At 39.9% G+C, this 19,744-nt stretch overlaps 4 protein-coding genes across 7 annotated transcripts in view; all 4 read right to left on the reverse strand.

Moving 5' to 3' along the window:
- Positions 1-1,808: 1,808 nt before the first annotated feature.
- On the reverse strand, positions 1,809-2,801 carry LOC107548978 (C3a anaphylatoxin chemotactic receptor-like). Its single transcript, XM_016229857.1, has 2 exons — positions 2,012-2,801; positions 1,809-1,903 (listed from the first exon to the last, which is right to left on the reverse strand). Exons 1-2 carry the CDS (start codon positions 2,799-2,801, stop codon positions 1,809-1,811), a joined length of 885 nt encoding a protein of 294 aa, XP_016085343.1.
- A 6,056-nt stretch (positions 2,802-8,857) lies between these two features.
- LOC107548979 (C3a anaphylatoxin chemotactic receptor-like) lies at positions 8,858-9,892 on the reverse strand. Its single transcript, XM_016229858.1, has one exon. The coding sequence runs from the start codon at positions 9,890-9,892 to the stop codon at positions 8,858-8,860; it is 1,035 nt and encodes a 344-aa protein (XP_016085344.1).
- A 435-nt stretch (positions 9,893-10,327) lies between these two features.
- On the reverse strand, positions 10,328-12,480 carry LOC107548980 (C3a anaphylatoxin chemotactic receptor-like). The gene is made up of 3 exons (XM_016229859.1): positions 12,103-12,480; positions 10,920-11,284; positions 10,328-10,427 (listed from the first exon to the last, which is right to left on the reverse strand). Exons 1-3 carry the CDS (start codon positions 12,478-12,480, stop codon positions 10,328-10,330), a joined length of 843 nt encoding a protein of 280 aa, XP_016085345.1.
- Positions 12,481-13,055: 575 nt separating this feature from the next.
- LOC107549007 (adenomatous polyposis coli protein-like) overlaps positions 13,056-19,744 on the reverse strand; it is a 46,193-nt gene continuing 39,504 nt past the window's right edge. For all 4 annotated transcript variants that reach the window (XM_016229905.1, XM_016229903.1, XM_016229906.1 and 1 more), the window contains one exon: positions 13,056-19,676. In XM_016229905.1, the coding sequence (XP_016085391.1) occupies positions 13,313-19,676 (6,364 nt within the window). In that variant the 3' untranslated portion in view covers positions 13,056-13,312. The remainder of the gene's footprint in view (positions 19,677-19,744) is intronic.

Raw genomic sequence — 19,744 nt, forward strand, 5'->3', positions numbered from 1 at the left:
CTAGAGTCACTGAGTGAGATCAGATGGTAAATAGAGATGTCTTCCAGTTCGATGGGGGGCAAACCGAAGCGGACGATTTGGTCAGTCACACTTTTTTTAAATACATTTTAATTTTGCTATAGAAAATCTACAAATTCATACTCTGATTACATAGAGCATACACTGCACACGAATTACGGCTGCGCTTCTATTTCGCCACACTAAACTTAGCAATAAACACGTTGAAAATAATACACAATAAACATGTCTGTCAAAACGATCTCAAAGGAGGCTTTTATTAAGCAAATCAAGAAATGTAAATTACTCATCCACTGTTTAAAATTTTTTTTAAATACTTTAGCATGGGTTTCCACAGGCAGGGTCACAATTATCTACAGTGTATGAAGCTAAAGGTTTTTGGGTTAAAAGTAATGTAGAACATTTTTAACATTGTACGCTGTACGTGCATGGGTAGCTAGCAAACAAGGAATACAGCTGTTAAGCTAATAGTCACATTTAGCCGCGTAAGATCATGAATAAGAAATGTTGGATACTGCTGAAAATGCTGGTGTTATGGGGTATCCTATTTAATATTTTAATATTTTTTTGTTTGCCCCAGTGAAGCATTTCTATTAATATAACTGATTAAGTAGTCAAACTCATTCCATATCAGCAGAATAGTGTGGCACAGAAAGTCTATGCCAATAGAACAGGCTCTGAATGAATTATGTTACTGATACCTAATGGACAAAAGCAAAAGTAATAGGTCAATATTATTAAATTGCAGACAAAGATTTTGAATAGCTAGGCTGGCTTGTACACCATATTGCCAAAAGTATTGGGACACCCCGCTCTAATGAACAGGTTTGACTACTTTAGTCATTTATAATTTTTAGTAAAAAAAAAAAAAGTATATAATGCTATTCTAGGGAATTGTGTGCTTTTAATTTTATACCAATTTGGTTTGAATAGGACCCTTTTCTATTCTAACACGACAATGCCTCGGTGTATAAGGCAAGGTTAAAAAAATAAATAAATAAAATACACTGATTCAGTCAGTGTGGAAGAACTGGACTGGTCTGCAGAAAGCCAAGTCCTAATCCCAGCTGAACACCTCTGGTGTGACTTTAAATGCAGACCTTGAGCCAAAAACTCATCACCAAACACCTGTGACTTGTACATACATATGGACAAATGTATTGGGACACCCCCTTCTTTAGAACAGAAAAAAGGCACTTCCAAAACTGTGGCAACAAAGATAGAAACATAATTTATGTATTTAAAAATTGTATTTCCATGTTTGCTACCACAGATTTTAGTGTCTAAAATGATTGTACGCATATGTACAAGTCACAGGTGTTTGGCGGTGAGTTTTATTGAGTTTTCCCAATACTTTGGGCAATATAGTGTATGTTTTGTGCAGCAGGGGGCCCAAACTCATATTCTTTCATAGGGCCCAAAATTGCTAGCTGGCAACAAAGATGGAAACATAATTCATGTATTTAAAAATTGTATTTCCATGTTTGCTACCACAGATTTGGAAGTGTCTAAAATGATTGTACGCATATGTACAAGTCACAGGTGTTTGGCGGTGAGTTTTATTGAGTTTTCCCAATACTTTGGGCAATATAGTGTATGTTTTGTGCAGCAGGGGGCCCAAACTCATATTCTTTCATAGGGCCCAAAATTGCTAGCGGCACCCCTGGTTACCTTCCCCAGTAAACAACCTGTTGCTTGCCATGATACAACCTCGCTCGCTCTTCTGTTAGACTGCGGCGGCAGTGGCGGGGTTTCCGGGGAAACGTAGTGGGCGTGGTCAACCTGTGACTTCAATCGAGAGTGACCAATAGAAAAAGGCCTTTCATCCTGGTGAGTAGAGACCGCCCACTGAGATACAGCTTCACTCGCAAGCAAAACTTTTCAACTGGCAAACAAAAGATTTAGGCCATGTCCACACATACACGGGTATTTTAATAAACAGAGTTTTTCCTTCTTCCATTTTTAAAAAAATCTATATTATCATCAAATGCACTGTTATACGGCAGCCAGCAGAGAACAAAGGCCACAATTACAGCCAACATGATGCGAGTCGCTCGTCCAGAGTGAAAAGTACTCCTGCCTAACTTGCGTGCAATGAATTCATAGCATGTTGTGATGCATATGAGAGGAATCAAAAAGCCAAACACAAATCTGATGACGCTTAATGTTCCAGATGCTGAAAGGCTGGAATCAACTTCTTCATCAGCATGAAATGTGCAAAGTGTGATGTTAAACTCAGTGAAAGTTTGTCTTAATAGCATAAAGGGCAAACTGAGCAACAAAGCCAAGACCCAGGCCGCTGCACAGGACAGCCGCGCAAGCAACAAATTACGATGATTCTGAGCCCAAACAGGTGTGATCACCTGAGTAAACCGATCCAGACTAATCAAGTTCAAGGTGAAAACACTGGCAAACATGGTGATGACTATAACAGAGGGGAGAATCTTGCACATGACGGATCCATACGGCCAGTGATGGTTAAGGAGGATCTGCGCCACACTGAAGGGTATGGAAAGGCAGCACAGGAGGTCTGCAGTCGCTAGATTGAGAAACCATATTGTATTAACCGTCCTCTTCATCTTCATTCCAGCGATGTACACAACGAACATGTTTCCGGGAACTCCGAGGAGGAACGTCAGGCAATAGATGACCAGAGAAAGTATCCTCATGGAATTGTTCACCTCTGGAGACACAGAGTGTGTCTCACTTTCATTCAAACACAACAGACAATAATTGAAACCTGAGGATTCATTGATGTAATAGTCTGTAAACGCCTGGTTCATTTTGCTCGAGTTGCTGCTGTCCAAAGTGCTCTGTTAATCCTGTAAATATCACATATTTTCAGTGTCAAATATTTCATTTAGCAGATGCTTTTATCCAAATGAGGAAATTAACAAGCAACATTCAACATCATTAAACAATACAATGAATTTTTATTATTAACATTTCAATTTGTTCTAAATAGTCACTTATATGTTGATATGGTTTGAATCACACTTCAGTTTTAAAGATCCAATATAAATGTCTTACAAAACTTGTACTCACCTCCCCAGCTGCTCTGTACTCACTAACGATACTTGCCCCGCTTACCCCTTTAATCCGGAACCACAGGAAATAGAAGGAAGTCCTGCTGATTTGATGAAACAACTACAAAGAACTCTTAGGGTAAGTGCATGAATACATTTCCTTTTTACCAAAATATCATTTTCAGTATTCCGTCAAGCATGCGGTTCTTGTAGCACAAACTGAAGGAGTTCTGATCTTCTGATGCAGCCGCTCACATTCTGGAGAAGCTGTGAATATCCACAGCTTGGTAAACTGCAAAAGTAACATGACCAGTGCTTATTTGCCTGCTTATCATTGCTGTGAAAATGTCTGCCACCATCAGACAGCCCTAAAATGAAATGTGTCCTGTATTTACTAAATGAACCATATATGGCAGTAGCATCATAACATGTCTACGATAAACATGTCCATCTGACTAGATTCACCACTAAACAGTCACAGAAATTACAAGCATAATGATAAGATTTTTACATTGTGGTCAATAAAAATAAATGTTATTTTTTTATAGGCCAAGTAATTAACATGTTTTATGGCGTATAAACCAACAGATGAAACACTTTTGACAGTCAATAGAAGATTGTTGACGTACACTCTTTTATTTGAGCAAAGTTAAACCACTCTTGACTCTGTAAAAGAATGATGACAATCAAGTCTCTAACTTTCATGGCTGATGAGAACTATTTTTGGATCGTTTTAATGCTTTTGGGAAGTTGACATGCATGCTGTGGGGTGACATGCCAAACCCCCTCACCTAAAACTATTTTAAACAGCATTTTGCTTATTTTTAAATAAATATTATGCATTTATGAGATCATATTAATTGAAAGACTATGTAATATTGCTAGGTTTAGTACACTGCAGGAGCGTTTAAAATGAACAGGGATGGGGAAATAGTGATTACAATGAAGAACTGATGAAAAGAAATGGTTACCAGTTGCAGGACCTGAGATCTAATACACATTCATGAAAGGGTTAGTTCACCCAAAAATGAAAATTAGCCTGTGTTTTACTCACCCTCGACGCATCCTAGGTGTATGCGACTTTCTTCTTTCAGACGAATCATATCGGAGTTATATTAAAAATTGTCCTGGCTATTCCAAGCTCTGTCATTGCAGTCAGCGGGTGTTTCATTGAACAGTCCACAAGACGTCAAATAAAGTGCGTGCATCCATAATAAAACATGCCTCACACGGCTCTGGGGGCTGAATAAAGGCCTCATGTAGCGAATCCATGCGTTTTCATAAGAAAAATACCCATATTTCAAACGTAATAAACACTTTTCTCTCACTTCCGGTATCTGTCATACGCGGATGACGTAAGACGTCTGCGTTGCGCGATTAGTGACGAATGCGGAGAGAGAACCAAACAAAACGCCGGTCACGAATTAGAAATACAAACCGAGGATTTGTAAAGAAGACTGTCGGAGGATTTCGATACAAGCCAAGAGGAGACTGGTTTTCCTTTCGCGTATGACAGATAACGGAAGTGAGAGAAAAGTGTTTATGTTTGAAATATGGGTATTTTTCTTATGAAAACGCATGGATTCGCTGCAGGAGGCCTTTATTCTCCCACACAATGAAGAGATAAATAATATTTTTGTTATACTATGAGCTATCTACAACAGTAAAAGAACAAAAAGACCAGAAGACAAAGAACAAATAAATATAACAAACAATAGGGTAAAAAATGATTAGTATTTCCATGTTTTCCACCTTTTTTTATGTATGAAAATCACGTACATAAATTCTTTCTCCCGTTCTCTCTCACAGACGCACACACTGTACAGAAACGCACTTGCGCACACACGCAAACAGAAACTTGTCATCAGCGCTGCCCCGCGAATTTATCAGTAAAATGACATTTCTCAGTAGTGAGGTTCTTGAAGCAGTTCAACTTAAAGATTCGCTATTTGTAGATTCTGCGGCTGAACACTGCTGAGAGACGCACGTATTCACACACGCTTAATCTCTCTCTCTCTCTAATAACTGCATTAGCCTGCATATCAATGGCCCAAGCCTCTGTTATTAGCTCTAAAATGACGTTTTGGAATTTGCAACGGAAGGTTTATCTTGAAACAAATCATCTGAACAATATCTTGAGGTGTGGTTGTGACACCGGGCCGTTAAAATTATTAGAGAAATAATGCAATCGAAGTGTTAATGTGGCCACGACGCTGGAGCCAATAAATGGAATAGTCTTTCTCCATATTCTCAAACAAATTAAGACATTTGATTTTATTGACTGAATGCATGCGCTTATTGCGATAGAAAACACTGTAACGGTTTCCACTGATTACGAAATATTTTGTTTGCTGGGGCCTATTAATAAGGAAGGGTGGGCCCAAAAATTGTTTTGCCTATGTCACGATAAGAGGTAAATCTGGCCCTGTTCGTCTGAAAGAAGAAAGTCATATACACCTAGGATGATTGGGTGAGTAAAACACTGGCTAATTTTCATTTTTGGGTGAACTAACCCTTTAAAACTGTAAAACCCTTTAGCTAATCTTGATGTTTACATAATTGACGTAAACTAGTCCACTCACCATTTGGCGAAATTCAACAGAGGATGCACAGTTTCATAATAAATTTAATTGAGAATTGCTAATTAAGAAATTTAAAACATTCTAACATAAAACTAAATTCCTTCTCTGCAGATTATTTTGCACTAAATGAGAGTTTCTTAACTTCCTGACCAAAAAAAAAAAAAAAAAGCAAAGGACTAGATTAGTAGTTTCCTGACAAAATGTGCTAAGATAAGCTATTTGTGCCATGTTGTTTTGCATATTACTTTTAAAACCCTGCCCTATGAAAACACACTTCTAGCAATCACAACCAAAGTCTAATGAGAAAAGAAACCAAAACACTTACAAGCTGCTGTCCTCTTCTTCAATATAAATGAATATTCTTCAACCAGTTGCGATTTTGTATTTTGCTTGAGCCTATCTGATTATAATAAGCAGATAAAGTTGGATATATGAATTACAGCTGTCAGTTGATGTTAGCAATTCATTTTGCAGTGATATCGGGGATTATGAAATCTGCAGGCTCTTTTTAAATTTCATTCATGATCTCAACATTGTTGGCAGTTTGAATTTGTATACAGTGGGAGATTTTCAAGCTGTGTCCATACATTGCATCTAATTTGTATATTAATGTGTTCTTGGGGCAAACCATAATGAAAAAAGAAGTGTAATACACTCTAAAGAAAAAAAATCCTGGGTTGTTTTTTAACCCAAATGCTGGATTGAGCCTTTTTTTTCAGTGTTTGGGTAGTTTTAGTGTTACTCAGATCCTGGATCAGACGTAACCCAGCAGTTGAGTTAATAATCACGGGGATTTTGCATCCTCTTCAGGAGAGAGCCGTTCTAAGCACCATCAGTAAATCCAATTCGGTTTAATGTTTCATTTTTACTTCTGTTTGTTAAACGAGTTTAAATATAGGCAATATGTATAGCCTACGTATTAAAAATGATATAAACAATGCTGTAAATGATATAAATAAAGGAAAATAAAGGAAGGTATCATGCAAACCAGTGGTTGTGTGGAGTATTTTACAAAAGTTTAGAGAAAAGTTCATCTGTAAACATTATTTAATGTATGAAGTAATAAATAAGCAAGTATTGTAGTAAAAATGAATCAACCCATATGCTGGGTTAAATAAACAACCCAATTTGCTGGGTAAAATTAACCCAAAATGTTTTCTGTCCTATATTTACCCAGTCCTTGGGTTAAAAATAACCCAAATTGGGTTGTTTTTAACCCAGTGTTTTTTTAGAGAGTAACGGGAGTAATAACTTGGCAACATTTTCATAAGAATATCTCATATTTCATAGGAACATTGATCAATAATTTCTTGTGTTTCCCCAAAATGCCTGATTAACAGCTGTTTGTCCTGGTGTCCTCTACAGAAGACAAGCATGAAAATTATGCCCCGTTTCATAAGTCATATTCCGATTTGAATCCCCTTAGCATTTTCCTGAGAAGTTTATTTACGACAAACATTTTGAAAATTAGTCCGATTTAAATGATAATTACAAAACATAATATTTCCCTAAGAGTGCTAAATGTGATCATTCTGTCAATATCAGCCATGTTTAAAGACCAAGGAGAGGGAGTGTTTATGATCAAACCTGCACTGTGTACAGGAGATCCAGACTTCAAACTGTGGCACACCATTAACTTCCTCAAAATACTGCATCTGCCTAAAAATAGCATCAGTATTACAGACTGCAAGCTGTGCACAAGAAATCTCATCGTCATGATTAATTCAAGTAAAAGTGAATAAAAACAATGCAACAAAATTTGAGTATTGTTAATCAGGGGGAAAAAACTTAGAACAGATTATTTTAGATGCACTTAATGAATTTCATAATTTCCTGACAAAGATGAAAAGCAGAATGCACACTTCCTGTTGAAAAGTGCTAAAGTAAGCCGTATTGTATATCTTAAGTTTCAGTTTTTCAAAGAATTAAGAAAGGAACAACATTTTTTTCAAGATATTTCACAGGAGTATTTGGTCTAGAAAACTATTCTGAGAAAAATGCAAATGATATCGAATCAGAAAACACCAAATATAATTTGTAAGTCGCACTAAAAAATGTCTACATGTCACTGCATTAAATAAAATATTAAAGCAAGTGCAATGAGTTTTGTTTAAAATTGCATAGGTTCGGTATAGAAAAATGAATGAATAAACGAGTTCATATCTTCACTACACTGAGTGCATTTGCTGTGACTGTGTGGATCGTGACGCCAAAATGTTTTCTGTCCTATATTTACCCAGTCCTTGGGTTAAAAATAACCCAAATTGGGTTGTTTTTAACCCAGTGTTTTTTTAGAGAGTAACGGGAGTAATAACTTGGCAACATTTTCATAAGAATATCTCATATTTCATAGGAACATTGATCAATAATTTCTTGTGTTTCCCCAAAATGCCTGATTAACAGCTGTTTGTCCTGGTGTCCTCTACAGAAGACAAGCATGAAAATTATGCCCCGTTTCATAAGTCATATTCCGATTTGAATCCCCTTAGCATTTTCCTGAGAAGTTTATTTACGACAAACATTTTGAAAATTAGTCCGATTTAAATGATAATTACAAAACATAATATTTCCCTAAGAGTGCTAAATGTGATCATTCTGTCAATATCAGCCATGTTTAAAGACCAAGGAGAGGGAGTGTTTATGATCAAACCTGCACTGTGTACAGGAGATCCAGACTTCAAACTGTGGCACACCATTAACTTCCTCAAAATACTGCATCTGCCTAAAAATAGCATCAGTATTACAGACTGCAAGCTGTGCACAAGAAATCTCATCGTCATGATTAATTCAAGTAAAAGTGAATAAAAACAATGCAACAAAATTTGAGTATTGTTAATCAGGGGGAAAAAACTTAGAACAGATTATTTTAGATGCACTTAATGAATTTCATAATTTCCTGACAAAGATGAAAAGCAGAATGCACACTTCCTGTTGAAAAGTGCTAAAGTAAGCCGTATTGTATATCTTAAGTTTCAGTTTTTCAAAGAATTAAGAAAGGAACAACATTTTTTTCAAGATATTTCACAGGAGTATTTGGTCTAGAAAACTATTCTGAGAAAAATGCAAATGATATCGAATCAGAAAACACCAAATATAATTTGTAAGTCGCACTAAAAAATGTCTACATGTCACTGCATTAAATAAAATATTAAAGCAAGTGCAATGAGTTTTGTTTAAAATTGCATAGGTTCGGTATAGAAAAATGAATGAATAAACGAGTTCATATCTTCACTACACTGAGTGCATTTGCTGTGACTGTGTGGATCGTGACGCTTGTGTTCCCTCCTCAGAGAAAGCTCTTTCAAAAACACGTCTTAGGGAAAGTTTAACCTTACTTTTAAAATCCTGCCCCATGAAAACATACAGAACGGGGTTCAGGCAGCTGTTGACATACGCCAAAGAGACGGCCAACGGATCCACTGCCGAAGCCACAGAGGAACTCGAGTCCTCTCCGTACATTGCTATCAAATCTACTATGTGATACGGCAGCCAGCAGAGAAAAAAGGCCACAATTACAGCCAACATGATGCGAACCGCTCGTCCAGAGTGAAAAGTACTCCTGCCTAACTTGTGTGCGATGACTCCGTAGCATGTTGTGATGCATATGAGAGGAATCAAAAAGCCAAACACAAATCTGATGACGCTTAATGTTCCAGATGCTGAAAGGCTGGAATCAACTTCTTCATCAGCATGAAATGTGCAAAGTGTGATGTTAAACTCAGTGAAAGTTTGTCTTAATAGCATAAAGGGCAAACTGAGCAACAAAGCCAAGACCCAGGCCGCTGCACAGGACAGCCGCGCAAGCAACAAATTACGATGATTCTGAGCCCAAACAGGTGTGATCACCTGAGTAAACCGATCCAGACTAATCAAGTTCAAGGTGAAAACACTGGCAAACATGGTGATGACTATAACAGAGGGGAGAATCTTGCACATGACGGATCCATACGGCCAGTGATGGTTAAGGAGGATCTGCGCCACACTGAAGGGTATGGAAAGGCAGCACAGGAGGTCTGCAGTCGCTAGATTGAGAAACCATATTGTATTAACCGTCCTCTTCATCTTCATTCCAGCGATGTACACAACGAACATGTTTCCGGGAACTCCGAGGAGGAACGTCAGGCAATAGATGACCAGAGAAAGTATCCTCATGGAATTGTTCACCTCTGGAGACACAGAGTGTGTCTCACTTTCATTCAAACACAACAGACAATAATTGAAACCTGAGGATTCATTGATGTAATAGTCTGTAAACGCCTGGTTCATTTTGCTCGAGTTGCTGCTGTCCAAAGTGCTTTGTTAATCCTGTAAATATCACATATTTTCAGTGTCAAATATTTCATTTAGCAGATGCTTTTATCCAAATGAGGAAATTAACAAGCAACATTCAACATCATTAAACAATACAATTAATTTGTATTATTAACATTTCAATTTGTTCTAAATAGTCACTTATATGTTGATATGGTTTGAATCACACTTCAGTTTTACAGATCCAATATAAATGTCTTACAAAACTTGTACTCACCTCCCCAGCTGCTCTGTACTCACTAACGATACTTGCCCCGCTTACCCCTTTAATCCGGAACCACAGGAAATAGAAGGAAGTCCTGCTGATTTGATGAAACAACTACAAAGAACTCTTAGGGTAAGTGCATGAATACATTTCCTTTTTACCAAAATATCATTTTCAGTATTCCGTCAAGCATGCGGTTCTTGTAGCACAAACTGAAGGAGTTCTGATCTTCTGATGCAGCCGCTCACATTCTGGAGAAGCTGTGAATATCCACAGCTTGGTAAACTGCAAAAGTAACATGACCAGTGCTTATTTGCCTGCTTATCATTGCTGTGAAAATGTCTGCCACCATCAGACAGCCCTAAAATGAAATGTGTCCTGTATTTACTAAATGAACCATATATGGCAGTAGCATCATAACATGTCTACGTGCATTCACAAAATTATGGCTGATTATAGTCATGACTGTTGGAAAGTACTGCATTCCTGAGAGCTGACTACAAGTGAATCATGAAGGAATTTAGATATTTATCTGCCTTACCAAATTGGATGAGTAATTGGTTTACATTAAACCACCCAAGAGTTTATAATTCTTTAACTCAATTGATGTGAAGAAAAAGAGAAAGCCCAAAAAATGTGAGAGCACATCATTTATTGGGATTACTTATTTTTTCTTTTGCATAACAAATTATAATAAAATTATATAAAAACTATAATAATACACGTCTTAGGGAAAGTTTAACCTTACTTTTAAAATCCTGCCCCATGAAAACATACAGAACGGGGTTCAGGCAGCTGTTGACATACGCCAAAGAGACGGCCAACGGATCCACTGCCGAAGCCACAGAGGAACTCGAGTCCTCTCCGTACATTGCTATCAAATCTACTATGTGATACGGCAGCCAGCAGAGAAAAAAGGCCACAATTACAGCCAACATGATGCGAACCGCTCGTCCAGAGTGAAAAGTACTCCTGCCTAACTTGTGTGCGATGACTCCGTAGCATGTTGTGATGCATATGAGAGGAATCAAAAAGCCAAACACAAATCTGATGACGCTTAATGTTCCAGATGCTGAAAGGCTGGAATCAACTTCTTCATCAGCATGAAATGTGCAAAGTGTGATGTTAAACTCAGAAAATGTCTATAATAAACAATCAGGCCATAGTAACAAAAAAAAGATACCATTTGTGTAATTTAATACTTTTTTTATTGGAAATATTTTGTAAACATGGATTTGCCCACTTTATTGCATGAGAAAAATAAAAATTTAAAAACTCAAATAAAATGTGATTATTTACACCATGGTTTTGGCAAAACAGTTGAATCTAATTATGTGCTTAAGTACTAAATAAAAGTGGAAGCAAATTAGCTTTTAAAAAGATACCAACACCAAAACCTACAGGAATAATTTAATTATCAAACATTACTTCAGTCCTTCCAAGACTATTGTTTCATTGAAAAGACACCCCCGCCTCATCTGGCAACAACTATACACAAATAGCAGAGCAATGGAACTTTGTTTTTTTATATAATCTATGTCAACCGTCAATGTCATTCAACAGTTCCGAGGGTTATTTCTTGCTTTCAAAAACGCACACACACAAGTGTAAAATGTTACACTACGGCTATCAGTACAGGTCATATGTCCACAGAAATGCTTATCTTTATAGGAAATACTATACCACTGAATCGGTTCATGCAAGGAGAAAATCCATGATGTAACACACAATATTCAACAGTAAGAATGTGTTTACCATTTTAATTAATACAGGTTTACTGTTTGTTCTAAAAAAAAAAAATTTAAATGCATTAGTATTGAATTCCACCAAAGGTTTAACAGCGTCCCAAATAGTCCATCATTAGTCAATATTCTTGTCATGTCAAGGTAAATACAGGACACTGATGTGTGGTTAAATTATATATATATATATATATATATATCAAGTTCAAGGTGAAAACACTGGCAAACATGGTGATGACTATAACAGAGGGGAGAATCTTGCACATGACGGATCCATACGGCCAGTGATGGTTAAGGAGGATCTGCGCCACACTGAAGGGTATGGAAAGGCAGCACAGGAGGTCTGCAGTCGCTAGATTGAGAAACCATATTGTATTAACCGTCCTCTTCATCTTCATTCCAGCGATGTACACAACGAACATGTTTCCGGGAACTCCGAGGAGGAACGTCAGGCAGTAGATGACCAGAGAAAGTATCCACATGGAATCGTTCACCTCTGGAGACACAGAGTGTGTCTCACTTTCATTCAAACACAACAGACAATAATTGAAACCTGAGGATTCATTGATGTAATAGTCTGTAAACGCCTGGTTCATTTTGCTCGAGTTGCTGCTGTCCAAAGTGCTCTGTTAATCCTGTAAATATCACATATTTTCAGTGTCAAATATTTCATTTAGCAGATGCTTTTATCCAAATGAGGAAATTAACAAGCAACATTCAACATCATTAAACAATACAATGAATTTTTATTATTAACATTTCAATTTGTTCTAAATAGTCACTTATATGTTGATATGGTTTGAATCACACTTCAGTTTTAAAGATCCAATATAAATGTCTTACAAAACTTGTACTCACCTCCCCAGCTGCTCTGTACTCACTAACGATACTTGCCCCGCTTACCCCTTTAATCCGGAACCACAGGAAATAGAAGGAAGTCCTGCTGATTTGATGAAACAACTACAAAGAACTCTTAGGGTAAGTGCATGAATACATTTCCTTTTTACCAAAATATCATTTTCAGTATTCCGTCAAGCATGCGGTTCTTGTAGCACAAACTGAAGGAGTTCTGATCTTCTGATGCAGCCGCTCACATTCTGGAGAAGCTGTGAATATCCACAGCTTGGTAAACTGCAAAAGTAACATGACCAGTGCTTATTTGCCAATTATATATATATATATATATATATACATAATCAAATCTGTACAGTACAAATTGTCAAATATGTTCGCCCTCCCTACTGCTCCCTACCTCCAACATTAGCTTAAACAGCAATCAACCAGCAAGAATAAGTTTCTTAATACAGGGTGCAACAACAAGAAGTTCTAAGAAAGTGGCCCCCACAGAGGTTTTTCCACAAAAACACAAAACAAATTATAAACAAGGCCAGTCTGTAATAAGTGTTCTCTGGTTTTCTAAGTCCAAACTTATACGGAAGTGACAATGTAAGACCCACTTTCAGTCGCATCTCCTTTAGTGTCTCTCTTTTTTGCATTGCTTGAAATAGGTGTTGGGATCTGGGATGGTCTTGGAGTTGTGCTGTCAGCAGTACTCTTTCTGGGGTTTGGTGTGTAATTAAAAGGACTTACCCTAGCAGCCAAGGCTCCACTAGGGGAGCTGTGTTTGCTAGAGTTAGTTGAGCTAAAAGGTGCGCGTTCAGCAACTGGGAATTCATGGACCTCTGTGCCAATGTTTGGGTTACTTGGTGCAGGCTTGATATCAGTGACTTTTTTATCAAGAGACTCGCTACTCCTGAGTAAATTCAGATTTGTTTCTGAACCCAGGTGGCCCATAGCTCCATTCTCACTTGCTAGTGGCTGTTTTGAGTGCGATTCGCTTGAGTCCCTGTCACAAGGTAGCCCTTTGTTTGATTGACTGTCAATAACAGGAGGTGTGTTTGCTGTGGGTGATTTACTAGACCTTGGATTGTTTATGGGACAGTCTTCAATTCTCACCCAGACATCTTCTGTCTTGGACATAGCAGCACCCATTGAATGAGCAGCATCACCAGTTGGATCTGGTAAGTCTAATGTCATAGAAGGTGCATATGAGCTTTCGCTGTCTTTCATTTTCCTCCATGTTCCTTTGCGTTCGAGGCCCCCCTCTTTACCTGATTTTTGAGGAGGATTAGCGGGTTGCCGTTCATCCTCGCTTCTTCCCTTTTCACTGGACTCAGACGAAGCAGAGAGAATGGAAGAGCTGCTGCCGGTTCTTTTCCAAGTGCCTACTCTTGGGAGAGATGATGAATGTTTGCTGTGCTCCCTTTTCCATGTCCCCGTCCTGTTGATTGGGAGCCTGGAAGGGCTTTCTGAATGGGATCGGGAGATGTCATGCCTTCGGAGTGACTTTCCATCACCATTCTCTGCAGAGTTCTGACTATGAGGGGACTTTCTCCAACCACTTCCCTGGTAGGGTAGACTAAGTGACATGTCAGGTAAGGATGGACTAGATACTGGTGTCTGTGACTGGCTTGGAGACGAAGGAGACAAGGACTCGAAAGATGCAGACTCCTCTAATTTTCTTTTTAGTGTTGGACTAGGAGCTTCTTTGATAAATGTTGACTGACGAACAAATCCAGGCTTCTCGGACCGGTCAGACTCACTCCCACTGGATTTGGTAGATGACATCCTGGACAACTCTGCCTTCTTTGAAGGGCCCGAGGCTACACACTGGTTTAGACTTTTTGAGGCAGATTCACTTCTAGGAATTCCACTGGTACTTCTTGGCAAACCACTCTGCTTTGTTGGTGTTTGCTGGCCCAGTTGCCTCCCTGGAGAAGTGTAAGCCATGCGTCCAGATCCAAAAGATTTTGTTGAAGCAGCACTGGGGGAGGCAGTGCGAGGCAGCTGGGTTAATTTGCTAGATGGGCTCAAACCATTCCTACCAGGTGAAACTGAGGCACGGCCAGGGGACTGCATGGGCCTTGTTAGAGATTGCTGAACTGGTCTAGAAGGTGTGGAGTCTCTAGACCCAGATCCAGAGGAAGCTTTACTTGAACCTCCTTGAGATGATGCTGGGTCCCTGGCAGGACTAGGTTCAGAACTTGCTGGGATTTTCATGGTTCTTGGAGAGTTTCCAGGACCAGGTGCTTGGGATGGTGGCTTTGACATTTGGCCACGTGGAGGGTTTTTTTTGGGTACCGGACTGGTGCTAGGAGAGCTGCTCCTCACACCAGGAACATGAATCATTGTCCTCCCTCTGGAGATCACTGGAGCTTGAGCTTGTCTGTGCTGAGAGGACATGCTTTCAAGACTGGGTCTGGGCTTTCCTGTGATTAGACTTTTATACACTTTCTTTCCTCCTTTCAGGCTCTTAGATTCTTCCTCTTTATTTTTGGACTCTAAAGAGCTTTTCTCACCAGGTTTTAGTATTCTTGGCCCTTTATTTGTAGCAGGCTTATTGTCCTCCTGATTTAAAGGGAGGTGGAAAGGTGATCCAATGGAAATGCCCGATTTGAGAGACAGAATAGAGTCTGAATCAGAGGAACCTTGTCTGGAGAGACTCGCTGCAGCCTGATGTAGACTGCTAACTATAGAATTGGCACCCTCTTGAATGGCTTTCCAATCAAATGATTCAGAGTCTGGTGACAAGGCTTGCTCAGAAAAAGGGCTATGTGTGTCTGTGAGATCTAATATAAGATCTGGTTCCTCTGCTAAAATACCATCAGCCAACATGCTCTTTTCTTCCTTAATCCCTGGTTTCTTAGTCTTACTTCTTGGTGGCTGTTTCTTTTTCTTTGGCATTGCAGAACTGATGCATTCTTGGAGAAGGTCATCTTCAGAATCAATACTGAGGGAGCTAAGGGAACTATTTCTAGAGAAGCACACAGGGGTGTCCTCAACATGAAAGGCCTTTGGCGCATAACCAGAGGCTTGTGGCCTGGGCACTTCCATCTGAGTTGCATCATCTTTGTGTGAGCAATCTTTGTTGTTGTTTTCTTGGTCGATGTCACTTAATGAGCTAAGGGATGAGTTTCTTGAAAAACATACAGGTGTGTCTTCAATGGAAAACTTTTGCTTTTCATCGCACACTGCAACTGTATTTTCTTTGGGTGCTTGTGGAAAACCTGGTTTTTGAAGGGGTTTTGTTGGAGCTGTCTGAAATGCTGATACTCTGTTGGTGTTTACTGGCTGTTCTGCACTGCACTTCAAAGGGGGAACTTTTCTTTGCTCTTTATCTTTTCGTAGCTCAGCTTTCTCTTTAGACAAGTCAAAATCGTCATCCTCAAAGTCAAGTGAACTCAGTGAATCATTGCGAGAGAAGCAATAAGGTGTGCCCTCAATTGGTGTGTAATGATGCGGAGAATCAAAGGCAAACCCAGGACGTGTTCTCACCTCAGGATTAACAGGCTTATCAGCAAACTCTCTTGTGACTACTTTGGACTCTTGCTTTTCCATTTCTTTGTGTTTATCTGGATATGATGCTGCTTCTGACAAGCTATTAGGAGCCTCTGGCCGTTTGAGCATCCTTGCTCTGTACTCACTGCTTTGTGGCATAGGTTTTACAGGAGAAGTTGGCTTTTTCTTTTCCAAGTCTTGTTGAACTAGGTTGCCAGTGGCAGTGGACGGATGCTGAGCCTGTTCAGGCATCTTCTGCACTCTAAATGGCTTGTGAATTTTGCCTTTGGGCATTGCCGAATTGATACACTCTGCAAGAATATCGTCCCCTTCATTCTCAGCCAAGGGAGACTGCATGGGAGGTGATAAACCTATATCTTTAGCCTCTGCACTTTTCCCCTCTGGCAGAGTGTCTCGCCTTTGACCAGATACTTCTGCATGGGGAGCTGAACTTTCAATACCCGCCAACTCATTTGGGGGTGAATCAATCGTGAGGTCACTGAGAGATGTTGCTGTGGAAAAGTTAATGGGTGTTCCCTCAACACAGTACACCCGGGGTATGTCTTCACAGTGTGTTAGGGCAACATGTTTCAGCTGTTGTCCTCTGTTTTGTGTTGGCAACAATTTATAAACGGGGAGCTGACTTGGTTTGCGAGCCACGGGTGGGGGTATTCTAGAGGTGCTTGAGGGTGATTGCTTTTTCGTTTTTCTTGATGATTTTGTTGGCATTGCTGAGTTTATACAAGCCTCTAGAATCTCGATGTCGTCATCATCATCCGAGTCATCCAAGATATCTTTTCTAGGTTCAGTTGTTGATGGTGGTTTCTCTTGAACCTTGGGCTCTTGTATGTTTTCTTTCTCAAGCTCTGCTTCATTAGTATGGTCATCCTCATGAACTGGGGGCATTATCTTCAGCTCAACATCTTTCTGAATAAAAGGTTCATCTAAACTTAGTGCACTTAGACTCGAAGCGCAAGAGAAGCCATCTGGAGTGCTTTCTGTGGCAAAATGTAAAAGAGTATCATTATCTGGTAAAACCTGCACTTTCTGTACAGCAGCACTTACAACTGCATGTCTTGGAGCTAATTCACGTTTTTCAGAATGGGGCGGCACAGTAACTTTTTGTTTTACTGACGTGGATCGTGGTGGTGGAGGTGGTGGTGTTTTGCTGCGACTTGGTGGCATTGTTTGTCCAGGGCTATCAGGCAGATCACTTGGACTGATAATCCCACTTACCATCCCACTGCACGGCTCACTCTGCACAGAACTTGAAATGGAATGACTCTCAAAACTGTCAAGGGAGCTGACAGATGTGCATCTGCTGAACATGAGCGGAGTCTCTTGTACATAATGTTCAGGAGGACTTTTTGGTGTTTGGGCACCACTTTTGGATGGTGATTTAGCACCTGATGAAAATTCCACTGTTTTGTGATGCCTGGAAGCATCTCCATGTCCCAAGTGATGTCGTGGAGGCTTGAAGCGAACATAATGGCCTGATGATTGGCTGTCAGTTGTGCGTTGGTCAGATGCAATGTTACTAGTGGATTCTTTTTCTGACATAGGTAGATTTGTGTAGTTATTGGCTGAGTTGGCGTTACGCTTGCAGCTCTCCATTTCATCTTCCTCTGAGGACAATGATGATAAAGAGCTACCACGTGAGAAACAAATGGGTGTGTCCTCCACACAATACGTCTGCAATGTTTCTTGATTTATTGTGGAAGCCTTGCATGCTGGGTTCTTCTGAACTGCTCTCGTTGGTCCTGCTCTGCTTTGAGCAGACGAAGGATGGAGCTGATTTTGCCTACCCTGGTTCTTTAAAGAAGCCACAGAGGAGGAAGTATCTTGGCTCAAATTATCTTTGACAGAACCTTTGGTAGAAGTTGGCTTTGAATGACTAAACATGGCCTTCTTAGAGGAAGCATCAGAGTACTTCAAACTGTAATCAATAGGTTGTTCTACATGATGATCCTCATTGTATTTCATGCTGTAGTTTGGAGTTTGCTCATCAAGCTGCTCTTCCTCTGAATAGTGCTCGCTGTAGTTTGTTGGTTTGTCATCGGCATAGTCATCCACAGTGCAGATAGTTTGAGAGATCTTTTTGTTAAGTCCATGACTTGACCCATTGTTAATTTGTTCATTTGAGCCCCTTGACCTAAATCCAGGCAGGTCCTGTTGAACAAACCTAGGCTGGTACTTTTTTAGTTTATCTTCTCCTTCACTGCCAGATTCAGTGTACATGGGGTATCCTGGGCTTTGCGATCGCTGTGGTTTCTGATCTGGCCGCTTCATTTCATCATCAAGGAGCTTAGGCCTTGCCCACCTTTCATTCTGGTTTGGGCTTTGTCGACCAGAGTTGAGCTGTTCATCAGAATACTTCAAACTATAGTTAATAGGTGTGTCCAGATCTCCATTGTCATCTTCCATATGATTTGCATTGTGTATCTTATGGGCAAGGTCTGCAGGATATTTTCTGTAGACACAGCATTTGCCTTCATCATCTTCTGAATAGGAATCCACTGAGGGCTTCATTTGACCTCTCTTTCCATAGCCATCAGTGCTGTTGACACTATTCAGACTGTCATTAGAAGCTCTGTACTCCAGTTTGGGCATTGGGCACGGTCTGCCTGAAGGGTCAGTTTTGTTGTAGCTGTACATATTTTGGTGACCATGAACAGCAGTTTGGCGTCGGATCATGTCGTCTTGCACAATGTGAGGGTCTGGTGTGGATCCTGCGGTTCTATCATCCATACTTAAGTGCATGCTCTGCACTTCCTCCATAACTACCGCAATTTGAGCTGCAGTCGTGGGAATTTGCACCATTCGCTTGGCAGCCTCAGCATCAGGATGGAAACCCCTTCGCTCTCGATCTAGACTTCTGTCCCTCTCGGCTCGGACACTTTCTCCATTTCCTCTGTTGTCTCGAGATGATGGGCTTGAGAGCACTGGGGTGTTCATATAAGGTGAACGAACACTGACTCCATTGGGGTTATAGCCATCTGATCGACAGACACCATCATAATCGCCATAGACGTTATGCTTATGTCTTAGCTTGACCCTATGGGAGGCTTTCGGGCTCAAGTTGTCAATGTTATCGAAGGTTTCAGAGAGGTGCTGTGCATCTAGTTCTTCAATTAGTGCTTTCTGTTTTCTTACATGCAAGGACGGTAGACTGGATCCAGGAGACATGATGTTGGCATCCTTATACTTGGCAGGCCGATTTGCCATGAGGTTTCTCAAAGCAGCGGCACTTCCCATAGCTATCATCTTGTGCTTGGAGTGAATGAGGTTCTTCAGCATGCTAACTGCACCCATATCCCATAATGCCTCTTGATCTTTTGCATTCCGAGCAGAGAGGTTCCACAGCGTCCCACAGGCATTGCTCACTATCGTCAGACTGTGTGATTTAAGGTGCTGAAGAAGAGTCTGAAGACAGCTGTTTTCCCTTAATATTTGCCTGAAAATAAACAAAAAGAGGAAAAGGTTTGCTGCCATGTGGACATATTAAAAATCTGTGAGGGTATG

The sequence above is a fragment of the Sinocyclocheilus grahami genome, unplaced genomic scaffold (assembly GCF_001515645.1).
Source record: "Sinocyclocheilus grahami isolate Dianchi unplaced genomic scaffold, SAMN03320097.WGS_v1.1 scaffold359.1, whole genome shotgun sequence".
NCBI classification, from domain to species: Eukaryota; Metazoa; Chordata; class Actinopteri; order Cypriniformes; family Cyprinidae; genus Sinocyclocheilus; species Sinocyclocheilus grahami.